Source organism: Pseudophryne corroboree, chromosome 2 (genome assembly GCF_028390025.1).
Source record: "Pseudophryne corroboree isolate aPseCor3 chromosome 2, aPseCor3.hap2, whole genome shotgun sequence".
Taxonomy (NCBI): Eukaryota; Metazoa; Chordata; class Amphibia; order Anura; family Myobatrachidae; genus Pseudophryne; species Pseudophryne corroboree.
Genome location: NC_086445.1, coordinates 2,490,670 through 2,505,295, shown reverse-complemented (window position 1 = coordinate 2,505,295; position 14,626 = coordinate 2,490,670). Strand labels below are relative to the sequence as shown.

The window sequence follows — 14,626 nt, the reverse complement described above, 5'->3', positions numbered from 1 at the left end:
TGTGCACTGGTCACCAAGGGTTAATGCAATAGTGTGCACCAAAATGCTGCATTCACGTTAAAGCACCATGAAAGTTAAGTGTTAAGTTATTGCACTATAAAAAAAGAAAAATATATATTTTGCTTACTGCATACATCCATCTACAGATGGGGCCGTGCTCATCTGTGGCGGCTCCATTGCAAACGAGCACTCCCAGCGTGACTAGGCGATCCGTCAGCCTAGTCACGCCGGGAGCGCAGAGAGATGCTCTCCCATTCATAGAATAGGAAAGCGTCTCCGTCTGGGCGTGTGCCCGGTTGGAGACAGAGATGCTGAGTCCTAGGCGCACCTAGGCAGAGGCGGAGCCACAACTAGCGTGGCTCCATTGGTAGTTCAGTCAGTACATTAACTAGGGAGATGTGGGTGCTTGTCAAACAGTGTCCTCACTGTATTCTGTGATCTCTTCCTCCCTTCTGGGGGTCCTGTGTGAAATGTTGCTAAATCACTGCGGGAGGGCCTTATATTGAATCCAAAATAGGCAAGATCCAACGCCGAGAAGATGATGTTTTGCCTTGTTTAAAATCCGAGCCTGGCAAGAAAACCCAAGCCATGGCTCAGATTCCCTTGGATCCTCGAAGTTTGGGTGGGCTCAGTTTTTGGAGAACCTTAGGCAATGAGCAATAGAAGTCATTTGATGCAGTCACAGGGGGAGGTTTGCGAAATTCATCACTTTGCCTAAATACAGCAGGTTAACTCTTAGGGAACAGGACCTCAGTAGGTAAGAGATTGGACAACACTGGCACAGACTATTGGGTGCATGGTTACGTTACTCACATATACAGTAGTGAAACATTTTGAAAATAAGATAAAGAAATAAATCAACCAACCTGAACTCCAGCATGAGACATGAAGCTCTGAGCTCCGGCCTCCTGAGCCAGGTCTATGATAGTAACGTTTCCCCATTCAGCCGACACATGTGTCAGGAGATTTTCACCTTGTTTCTTGTCATTAGAATAACATTCAGAAAAAACTCCTAACCAACGATACAGAAAATGACTCAGAAAAGGGTGGAAGGAAAGATAATCAGCAGAGGATTCAGAGTAACCATCTATAATACTCTTCCATTACTGGGATATAGTAATTATCTTACCCACAGCGCGCTTCTCATATACATCAGACAGTGATGTCATTTTCTCCGTGTTTGCCATGCCCTCCTCCTCTTTAGCCATGGCTCTTAGGATCTTAGTGCAGAGAAGGGCCCCAGCTATACTGTCCTGTGTCTGCAGGGAACAGAGGACAACTTACTGCACACATCACAACCCAAACCTGGAGCACCAACCGAGTAACTATTTTGTATGAGACCCCTATGTGCCCAGAAGTACTACACATATAATGAGATATATAATGGTATATAAGCACTAGGAGTATAATGAGACATATAATGGTATATAAGCACTAGGAGTATAATGAGACATATAATGGTCTATGGCCCTCATTCCGAGTTGTTCGCTCAGTAAAAATCTTCACATCGCAGCGATTTTCCGCTTAATGCGCATGCGCAATGTCCGCACTGCGACTGCGCCAAGTAAATTTGCTATGCACTTAGGAATTTTACTCACGGCTTTTTCATCGTTCTGGCGATCGTAATGTGATTGACAGGAAATGGGTGTTACTGGGCGGAAACAGGCCGTTTTATGGGCGTGTGGGAAAAAAGGCTACCGTTTCCGGAAAAAACGCAGGAGTGGCCGGAGAAACGAAGGAGTGTCTGGGCGAACCCTGGGTGTGTTTGTGACGTCAAACCAGGAACGACAAGCACTGAACTGATCGCAGATGCCGAGTAAGTCTGAAGCTACTCAGAAACTGCTACGAGGTGTGTAATCGCAATATTGCGAATACATCGTTCGCAATTTTAAGATGCTAAGATTCACTCCCAGTAGGCGGCGGCTTAGCGTGAGCAACTCTGCTAAAATCGCCTTGCGAGCGAACAACTCGGAATGACCTCCTATAAGTACTAGGAGTGTAATGAGACATCTAATGGTCTATAAGTACTAGGAGTATAATGAGATATGTAATGGTCTATAAGTACTAGTAGTATAATGAGACATCTAATGGTATATAAGTACTAGGAGTATAATGAGACATCTAATAGTCTATAAGTACTAGGAGTATAATGAGATATATAATGGTCTATAAGTACTAGGAGTATAATGAGACATGTAATGGTCTATAAGTACTAGGAATATAATGAGACATCTAATGGTATATAAGTACTAGGAGTATAATGAGACATGTAATAGTCTATAAGTGCTAGGAGTATAATGAGACATATAATGGTCTATAAGTACTAGGAGTGTAATGAGACATCTAATGGTCTATAAGTACTAGGAGTGTAATGAGACATCTAATGGTCTATAAGTAGTAGGAGTATAATGAGACATCTAATGGTCTATAAGCACTAGGAGTATGATGAGACATGTAATGGTCTATAAGTACTAGGAGTATAATGAGACATCTAATGGTCTATAAGTACTAGGAGTATAATGAGACATCTAATGGTCTATAAGTACTAGGAGTATAATGAGACATCTAATGGTCTATAAGTACTAGCAGTATAATGAGACATATAATGGTCTATAAGTACTAGGAGTATATTGAGACATCTAATGGTCTATAAGTACTAGGAGTATAATAAGACATGTAATGGTCTATAAGTACTAGGAGTATAATGAGACATATAATGGTCTATAAGTACTAGGAGTATAATGAGACATCTAATGGTCTATAAGTACTAGGAGTATAATGACACATTTACAGTACCATTAAACTTCTGGTGAGACTGCAAGGGGCTGACCTTGTGAGTGAGTGAGAGGGTCTCTTACTTGGAGTAGCAGAGGGGCTGTGATTGTGCGGGTGTGAGGGGCATTTTTTATTTTTTTTCTTAGCAGGAGCTGGAAGCCGAGTGAAAAGGAGGAGCAGTGAGCTGGTGCAACTGCTAAGTGGAGTATAGGTGCCGCAGGTGAGAGCACTACGGCTGCATAAAAGTGAAGGACCAAGAACCGCACAAAGATAGATAAGTATAAGCCAGCTTAATTATTGTATAAGTGATATTGCTTGTCTTCTATTTTTTATTTTTGCTGCTTTTTCTTTGAGTGTAACAGGGAGTTAGACCTTGCAAACAATATGGGAGGGGCTGTGATTGAGGACCTCACTCAGTGCATGTCGTGCAAGATGTATGCACACCTGGAGCTACCGGCCCAGTGTGAATACATCTGCACGAGGTGTGTGCGAACTGTTGCCCTGGAAGCCCAGGTAACTGATCTAGAGCAAACGGTTACGCGACTGAGGGAGATTCACAATCTCGAGCGTAGTTTAGACAGAACGGTGGAGGAGTTGCGGGAGGGGTCACTGGTAGAAGAGGATGATGATCAGGTAGCCAGCTGGGTCACAGTTAGAAGGAAGAATAAGAGGGGGAGGCACGACATCTCCGAACTATCAAACCCGAACAAATTTGCCCGATTGGACGAGGAATCGGAGGATGATAGCGAAGAAATGACGGTGCCGGAGGAGACTGATCCCTCTAGCATCCAGAGGTGCGGTCCCTCTGGCGCGGTTGGGATAAAAGATAGAGAGGTACCTAGTCAAATGGTGGTGGTAGGGGATTCTATCATCAGGAAGGCAGATAGGGCAATCTGCTACCGGGACCGTGATCGCCGTACAGTCTGTTGTCTCCCGGGTGCTCGGGTACGGCACATCGCGGACCGGGTAGATAGATTGTTGGGAGGGGCTGGCAAAGACCCGGCGGTCTTGGTGCACGTTGGCACCAATGACAAAGTTAGCGGAAGGTGGGATGTCCTTAAGAAAGATTATAGGGACTTAGGAAAGAAACTGAAGGCAAGGACATCTAAGGTAATATTCTCGGAATTATTACCCGTGCCACGCGCTAGTCCAGGGAGGCAGAGGGAGATTAGGGAGGTAAATGTGTGGCTTAGGGATTGGTGCAGGAAAGAGGGGTTTGTGTTCCTGGAACACTGGGCGGACTTCTCAGTCAGACGCCATCTCTTTTGTCGTGACGGATTGCACCTGACTGAGGAGGGGGCAGCGGTGCTGGGGGGAAGGATGGTTAGAAGGTTGGAGGAGATTTTAAACTAGGAGCCTGGGGGGAGGGTTTAGCTAAAAACTACGGGTCATGCAGTGAGAATAGTGGGGATGGCGGTAGTAAACAAAATGGGGGAGAAGTTGGGGGGAGGGTAAGAGCAGGCAGTAAGGTTATTAACATGGGTACTAAAAGGGATTTTACCAAAGCACTAACCAATGACGATTACAGGTCATCCTTGCCACATAAGGTGAAAGATGTCCCTAATGCAAGGGAAAATACTTATCTTAGTTGTATGTATGTAAACGCCAGAAGCATTACTGGTAAAAAGGGTGAACTAGAAATACTTGCAGCAAGCAAACAGTATGATATTATAGGCATTACTGAAACTTGGTGGGATGAATCTCATGACTGGACAGTCAATCTAGAGGGCTATACACTGTTTAGGAGAGACAGACTAAATAAAAAGGGTGGAGGGGTGTGTCTGTACGTAAAGCCGTTTTTAAAACCTAATATATGGGAAGATACTCAGGAGGGTACTGTAGACACTGTTGAGACACTATGGGTAGAAATTGCATGCGGGGAAAAAGGAACAAAAAAGTTAGTATTGGGTGTATGCTATAGGCCGCCTGGTATCAACGCATCTGATGATGAATTGTTACTAAAGCAAATTGAAAAAGCAGCAGGAGTAGGAGACATAGTAGTGATGGGAGATTTTAACTATCCATAGATAAACTGGAAAAACGATTCATGTGATACTGCTAGGGGCAGTATGTTTTTAAACACACTAAATGATAACTACCTAGTCCAACTAATTGAGGAACCAACTAGGTACAATGCAATCTTAGACCTGGTATTAACAAACAATCAGGATTTGGTATCGGGTATTATAGTAGGGGAACCCATAGGAAACAGCGACCATAATATGGTCACATTCAATATCAGCTTCTACAAACAGCCCTATACTGGCTCAACTAGGACTTTAAATTTTAGCAAAGCAAATTTTGAAATGATGAGGGTATTTTTCAGGGATATTGAATGGGAAGGTTTGTTTTTAGGAAAAAATACTACGGAGAAATGGGAGGTACTAAAATTCCTGCTAGCTAAAAATACACTCAAATATATTCCTATGAGTAGCAAAAAAGGGAATAAAAATCATAAACCGATGTGGCTTAACAAAAAGATTAAGGAACTTATGGGCAAGAAAAGGCGAGCATTTAAAAAATACAAATCTGACGGGGAAGCAGAGTCATTTCAGCACTATAAGGAATGTAACAAAAATTGCAAAAAGGAAATAAGAGCGGCTAAAGTAGAAACTGAAAAACTAGTAGCAAAGGAAAGCAAAGCAAATCCCAAAAAATTCTTTAAATACATCAATAGCAAGAGATTAAAAAAGGAGAGTATAGGCCCTTTGAAGGACACGTTGGGAGTCTTAAGCAAAAATGATAATGACATAGCGAACACACTAAATGAGTTTTTTTCAACAGTATTCACTAGAGAGGACCCAATTCAGGGACTGACACACAATCTCAATAAGGACAATATCACACTGATAGGTACTTATTTAAGCGAGGAAGTAGTCTGTCACCGATTAAAACATTTAAAGATTAATAAATCACCAGGGCCCGATGGTATTCATCCAAGGGTTCTAATGGAGCTTCACTCTGAACTGGCAAAACCGCTATCTCTGATCTTTGAGGATTCAGTTATATCAGGTATGGTTCCCAAAGACTGGCGTATAGCGGAAGTAGTGCCTATATTCAAAAAGGGAAGTAAAGCTGAACCAGGTAATTATAGACCAGTTAGTCTTACATCTATAGTGGGGAAAGTATTGGAAGGTATTCTAAGAGATAGTATTCAGAAGTTCCTTGAAACCAATAAGGTCATTAAAAGGAATCAACATGGGTTTATGAAGGACAGATCCTGTCAAACCAACTTACTTGGCTTTTATGAAACAGTAAGCGCAAACCTAGATCAGGGTAAAGACGTGGATGTAATCTTTTTAGACTTTGCCAAAGCGTTTGATACTGTACCACACATGAGACTTATATACAAGCTACAAGAATCAGGGCTAGGAAGCACAATATGCACTTGGGTCAAAAACTGGTTAGATAATAGGAAGCAGCGCGTTGTGGTTAATGGATATTTTTCAACTTGGACTGAAGTGCTAAGTGGTGTGCCGCAAGGCTCAGTATTAGGACCGCTATTGTTCAATATTTTCATTAACGACCTAACAGAAGGTCTAGAGAGCATGGTGTCAATTTTTGCAGATGATACCAAATTGTGTAAGGCTATAAATACAGAGGAGGATGCCGAGTCTCTTCAGAACGACTTAGTTAAATTAGAAGCATGGGCAGCCAAATGGAGAATGCGCTTCAACACAGACAAGTGTAAGGTAATGCACTGTGGTAACAAGAACAAAAATTACACCTACCTACTAAATGGGGTAAAACTAGGGGATTCTGTACTGGAAAAGGACTTAGGTGTCCTCATAGATAGCAAGCTAAGCAGTAGTACCCAAAGTAGGACTGCAGCAAAGAAGGCTAATAAGATATTAGCATGCATAAAACGGGGTATTGATGCTAGGGACGAGAGTATTATACTCCCATTATATAAATCACTAGTGAGGCCACACCTTGAATACTGTGTACAGTTCTGGGCACCGTACTACAAAAAGGATATCCTGGAGCTTGAAAAGGTACAAAGGAGGGCGACCAAACTAATTAAGGGCATGGAGACGATGGAATACAAGGAAAGGCTTGAAAGACTAGGCATGTTTACATTGGAAAAGCGGAGACTAAGAGGGGATATGATCAACATCTACAAATATATAAGGGGACAATACTCAGAGCTTGCGCGGGACCTGTTTTTGGTTAGATCAACACAGAGGACTCGTGGACACTCGCTCAGGTTAGAGGAGAGGAGATTCCGCACAATACGGCGTAAAGTCTTTTTCACGGTAAGGACAATACGTGTTTGGAATTCCCTGCCCGAGGGAGTTGTAATGGCGGAATCTGTCAACACCTTTAAGAATGGGTTAGATAAATTCCTATTGGATAAGGATATCCAGGGGTATGGTGCATAGTCATGCATTATAGTTACTATTTAGTCAAATCATCATGCAGAGGACACCACAAATAGGTTGAACTCGATGGACAATTGTCTTTTTTCAACCTCAGATACTATGTTACTATGTTACTATGTAATGAGACATGTAATGGTCTATAAGTACTAGGAGTATAATGAGACATGTAATGGTCTATAAGTACTAGGAATATAATGAGACATCTAATGGTATATAAGTACTAGGAGTATAATGAGACATGTAATAGTCTATAAGTGCTAGGAGTATAATGAGACATATAATGGTCTATAAGTACTAGGAGTGTAATGAGACATCTAATGGTCTATAAGTACTAGGAGTGTAATGAGACATCTAATGGTCTATAAGTAGTAGGAGTATAATGAGACATCTAATGGTCTATAAGCACTAGGAGTATGATGAGACATGTAATGGTCTATAAGTACTAGGAGTATAATGAGACATCTAATGGTCTATAAGTACTAGGAGTATAATGAGACATCTAATGGTCTATAAGTACTAGGAGTATAATGAGACATCTAATGGTCTATAAGTACTAGGAGTATAATGAGACATATAATGGTCTATAATTACTAGGAGTATATTGAGACATCTAATGGTCTATAAGTACTAGGAGTATAATAAGACATGTAATGGTCTATAAGTACTAGGAGTATAATGAGACATATAATGGTCTATAAGTACTAGGAGTATAATGAGACATCTAATGGTCTATAAGTACTAGGAGTATAATGAGACATGTAATGGTCTATAAGTACTAGGAGTATAATGAGACATATAATGGTCTATAAGTACTAGGAGTATAATGAGACATCTAATGGTCTATAAGTACTAGGAGTATAATGAGACATGTAATGGTCTATAAGTACTAGGAGTATAATGAGACATCTAATGGTCTATAAGTACTAGGAGTATAATGAGACATCTAACGGTCTATAAGTACTAGGAGTATACTGAGATATGTAATGGTCTATAAGTACTAGGAGTATAATGAGACATCTATTGGTCTATGAGTAGTAGGAGTATGATGAGACATGTAATGGTCTATAAGTACTAGGAGTATAATGAGTCGAGATGAGCGGGTTCAGTTCCTCGGGATCCGAACCCCCCCGAACTTCACGTGTTTTACACAGGTCCGAGGCAGCCTCGGATCTTCCCGCCTTGCTCGGTTCACCAGAACGCACCCGAACGTCATCATCCCGCTGTCGGATTCTCGTGAGATTCGTATTCTATATAAGGAGCCGCGCATCGCCGCCATTTTCACACGTGCTTTGAAGATTGAACGGAGAGGACGTGGCTGCGTTCTCTCCCTGAAATGCTCCGTGATCTGTGCTCAGTGTGCTGAAAATATCGACGTTCTCTGCCTGAAAAGGCTCCATATCTGTGCTCAGTGTGCTGAAAATATCTACGTTCTCTGCCTGAAAAGGCTCCATATCTGTGCTCAGTGTGCTGCAAATATCTGTGCTCAGTGTGCTGCAAATATCTGATCAGTGTGCTGCATTATGGGGACTGGGGACCACCAGTATATAATATATACTTTTTTATAGCTTCTATACTGCCTGTCAGGACACACATGGGTCACAGTTACACCGCTCTGTACTGATATACAGTAATATTATATATACTTTTCTGTAGCTTCTATACTGCTTGTCAAGACACATGTATCACAGTTACACTGCTCTGTACTGATATATACAGTAATAATATATATACTTTTCTATAGCTTCTATACTGCTTGTCAGGACACATGGTCACAAATACACCACTCTGTACTGATATATACAATAATATATATATACTTTTCTATAGCCTCTATACTGCTTGTCAGGACACATGGGTCACAGTTACACCGCTCTGTACTGATATATACAATAATTTTAAATACTTTTCTATAGCTTCTATACTGCTTGTCAGGACACATGTGTCACAGTTACACCGCTCTGTACTGATATATACAGTAATATATATACTGTTCTATAGCTTCTATACTGCTTGTCAGGACACATAGTCACAGTTACACCGCTCTGTACTGATATATACAATAATATATATACTTTTCTATAGCTTCTATACTGCTTGTCAGGACACATGTGTCACAGTTACACTGCTCTGTACTGATATATACAGTAATATATATACTTTTCTATAGCTTCTATACTGCTTGTCAGGACACGTGTCACAGTTACACCGCTGTGTACTGATATATACAATAATATATATACTTTTCTATAGCTTCTATACTGCTTGTCAGGACACATGTGTCACAGTTACACTGCTCTGTACTGATATATACAGTAATATATATACTTTTCTATAACTTCTTTACTGCTTGTCAGGACACATGTGTCACAGTTACACTGCTCTGTACTGATATATACAATAATATATATATACTTTTCTATAGCTTCTATACTGCTTGTCAGTACACATGTGTCACAGTTACACCGCTCTGTACTGATATATACAATAATATATATACTTTTCTATAGCTTCTATACTGCTTGTCAGGACACGTGTCACAGTTACACCGCTCTGTACTGATATATACAATAATATATATACTATTCTATAGCTTCTATACTGCTTGTCAGGACACATGTGTCACAGTTACACCGCTCTGTACTGATATATACAGTAATATATATACTTTTCTATAACTTCTATACTGCTTGTCAGGACACATGTGTCACAGTTACACCGCTCTGTACTGATATATACAATAATATATATACTTTTCTATAGCTTCTATACTGCTTGTCAGGACACATGGTCACAGTTACACCGCTCTGTACTGATATATACAATAATATATATACTTTTCTATAGCTTCTATACTGCTTGTCAGGACACATGTGTCACAGTTACACCGCTCTGTACTGATATATACAATAATATATATACTTTTCTATAGCTTCTATACTGCTTGTCAGGACACATGGTCACAAATACACCACTCTGTACTGATATATACAATAATATATATACTTTTCTATAGCTTCTATACTGCTTGTCAGGACACATGTGTCACAGTTACACCGCTCTGTACTGATATATACAATAATATATATACTTTTCTATAGCTTCTATACTGCTTGTCAGGACACATGTGTCACAGTTACACCGCTCTGTACTGATATATACAATAATATATATACTTTTCTATAGCTTCTATACTGCTTGTCAGGACACATGGTCACAGTTACACCGCTCTGTACTGATATATACAATAATATATATACTTTTCTATAGCTTCTATACTGCTTGTCAGGACACATGTGTCACAGTTACACCGCTCTGTATTGATATATATACAATAATATATATACTTTACTATAGCTTCTATACTGCTTGTCAGGACACATGTGTCACAGTTACACCACTCTGTACTGATATACAGTAATATTATATATACTTTTCTATAGCTTCTATACTGCTTGTCAGGACACATGTGTCACAGTTACACCGCTCTGTACTGATATATACAATAATATATATATACTATTCTATAGCTTCTATACTGCTTGTCAGGACACATGTGTCACAGTTACACCGCTCTGTACTGATATATACAATAATATATATACTTTTCTATAGCTTCTATACTGATTGTCAGGACACATGGTCACAGTTACACCGCTCTGTACTGATATATACAATAATATATATACTTTTCTATAGCTTCTATACTGCTTGTCAGGACACATGGTCACAGTTACACCGCTCTGTACTGATATATACAATAATATATATACTTTTCTATAGCTTCTATACTGCTTGTCAGGACACATGTGTCACAGTTACACTGCTCTGTACTGATATATACAATAATATATATACTTTTCTATAGCTTCTATACTGCTTGTCAGGACACATGTGTCACAGTTACACCGCTCTGTACTGATATATACAATAATATATATACTTTTCTATAGCTTCTATACTGCTTGTCAGGACACATGTGTCACAGTTACACCGCTCTGTATTGATATATATACAATAATATAAATACTTTACTATAGCTTCTATACTGCTTGTCAGGACACATGTGTCACAGTTACACCGCTCTGTACTGATATATACAATAATATATATACTTTTCTATAGCTTCTATACTGCTTGTCAGGACACATGTGTCACAGTTACACTGCTCTGTACTGATATATACAATAATATATATACTTCTCTATAGCTTCTATACTGCTTGTCAGGACACATGGGTCACAGTTACACCGCTCTGTACTGATATATACAATAATATATATACTTTTCTATAGCTTCTATACTGCTTGTCAGGACACATGTGTCACAGTTACACCGCTCTGTACTGATATATACAATAATATATATACTTTTCTATAGCTTCTATACTGCTTGTCAGGACACATGTTTCACAGTTACACCGCTCTGTACTGATATACAGTAATATATATACTTTTCTATAGCTTCTATACTGCTTGTCAGGACACATGGGTCACAGTTACACCGCTCTGTACTGATATATACAATATTATATATACTTTTCTATAGCTTCTATACTGCTTGTCAGGACACATGTGTCATAGTTACACCGCTCTGTACTGATATATACAGTAATATATATACTTTTCTATAGCTTCTATACTGCTTGTCAGGACACATGTGTCACAGTTACACTGCTCTGTACTGATATATACAATAATATATATACTTTTCTATAGCTTCTATACTGCTTGTCAGGACACATGGTCACAGTTACACCGCTCTGTACTGATATATACAATAATATATATACTTTTCTATAGCTTCTATACTGCTTGTCAGGACACATGGGTCACAGTTACACCGCTCTGTACTGATATATACAGTAATATATATACTTTTCTATAGCTTCTATACTGCTTGTCAGGACACGTGTCACAGTTACACCGCTGTGTACTGATATATACAATAATATATATACTTTTCTATAGCTTCTATACTGCTTGTCAGGACACATGTGTCACAGTTACACCGCTCTGTACTGATATATACAGTAATATATATACTTTTCTATAGCCTCTATACTGCTTGTCAGGACACATGGGTCACAGTTACACCGCTCTGTACTGATATATACAATATTATATATACTTTTCTATAGCTTCTATACTGCTTGTCAGGACACATGTGTCATAGTTACACCGCTCTGTACTGATATATACAGTAATATATATACTTTTCTATAGCTTCTATACTGCTTGTCAGGACACATGTGTCACAGTTACACCGCTCTGTACTGATATATACAGTAATATATATACTTTTCTATAGCTTCTATACTGCTTGTCAGGACACATGTGTCACAGTTACACCGCTCTGTACTGATATATACAGTAATATATATACTTTTCTATAGCTTCTATACTGCTTGTCAGGACACATGTGTCATAGTTACACCGCTCTGTACTGATATATACAGTAATATATATACTTTTCTATAGCTTCTATACTGCTTGTCAGGACACATGTGTCACAGTTACACCGCTCTGTACTGATATATACAATAATATATATACTTTTCTATAGCTTCTATACTGCTTGTCAGGACACATGGGTCACAGTTACACCGCTCTGTACTGATATATACAGTAATATATATACTTTTCTATAGCTTCTATACTGCTTGTCAGGACACGTGTCACAGTTACACCGCTGTGTACTGATATATACAATAATATATATACTTTTCTATAGCTTCTATACTGCTTGTCAGGACACATGTGTCACAGTTACACCGCTCTGTACTGATATATACAGTAATATATATACTTTTCTATAGCCTCTATACTGCTTGTCAGGACACATGGGTCACAGTTACACCGCTCTGTACTGATATATACAATAATATATATACTTTTCTATAGCTTCTATACTGCTTGTCAGGACACATGTTTCACAGTTACACCGCTCTGTACTGATATATACAATAATATATATACTTTTCTATAGCTTCTATACTGCTTGTCAGGACACATGTGTCACAGTTACACCGCTCTGTACTGATATATACAATAATATATATACTTTTCTATAGCTTCTATACTGCTTGTCAGGACACATGGGTCACAGTTACACCGCTCTGTACTGATATATACAGTAATATTATATATACTTTTCTATAGCTTCTATACTGCTTGTCAGGACACATGTGTCACAGTTACACTGCTCTGTACTGATATATACAGTAATAATATATATACTTTTCTATAACTTCTTTACTGCTTGTCAGGACACACGTGTCACAGTTACACCGCTCTGTACTGATATATACAGTAATATTATATATACTTTTCTATAGCTTCTATACTGCTTGTCAGGACACATGTGTCACAGTTACACCGCTCTGTACTGATATATACAATAATATATATACTTTTCTGTAGCTTCTATACTGCTTGTCAGGACACATGGGTCACAGTTACACCGCTCTGTACTGATATATACAATAATATATATACTTTTCTATAGCTTCTATACTGCTTGTCAGGACACATGTGTCACAGTTACACCGCTCTGTACTGATATATACAGTAATATTATATATACTTTTCTATAGCTTCTATACTGCTTGTCAGGACACATGGTCACAGTTACACTGCTCTGTACTGATATATACAATAATATATATACTTTTCTATAGCTTCTATACTGCTTGTCAGGACACATGTGTCACAGTTACACCGCTCTGTACTGATATATACAATAATATATATACTTTTCTATAGCTTCTATACTGCTTGTCAGGACACATGTGTCACAGTTACACCGCTCTGTACTGATATATACAATAATATATATACTTTTCTATAGCTTCTATACTGCTTGTCAGGACACATGGTCACAGTTACACCGCTCTGTACTGATATATACAATAATATATATACTTTTCTATAGCTTCTATACTGCTTGTCAGGACACGTGTCACAGTTACACTGCTGTGTACTGATATATACAATAATATATATACTTTTCTATAGCTTCTATACTGCTTGTCAGGACACATGTGTCACAGTTACACCGCTCTGTACTGATATATATATACAATAATATATATATACTATTCTATAGCTTCTATATTGCTTGTCAGGACACGTGTCACAGTTACACCGCTCTGTACTGATATATACAATAATATATATATACTATTCTATAGCTTCTATACTGCTTGTCAGGACACATGTGTCACAGTTACACTGCTCTGTACTGATATGTACAATAATATATATACTTTTCTATAGCTTCTATACTGCTTGTCAGGACACATGTGTCACAGTTACACCGCTCTGTACTGATATATACAATAATATATATACTATTCTATAGCTTCTATACTGCTTGTCAGGACACATGTGTCACAGTTACACCACTGTGTACTGATATATACAATAATATATATACTTTTCTATAGCTTCTATACCCGCTTGTCAGGACAC

General features: G+C 38.8%; 1 protein-coding gene across 1 annotated transcript in view; it reads right to left on the bottom strand.

Moving 5' to 3' along the window:
- The window catches only part of LOC135050927 (transient receptor potential cation channel subfamily M member 2-like), a 307,254-nt gene that overhangs the window by 110,739 nt on the left and 181,889 nt on the right, over positions 1 to 14,626 (bottom strand). The window contains exons 8-9 of the mRNA XM_063957173.1: positions 1,130 to 1,259; positions 867 to 1,012 (exon numbers count right to left, since the gene is read on the bottom strand). Coding sequence (XP_063813243.1) covers positions 867 to 1,012; positions 1,130 to 1,259 — 276 coding nt within the window. The remainder of the gene's footprint in view (positions 1 to 866; positions 1,013 to 1,129; positions 1,260 to 14,626) is intronic.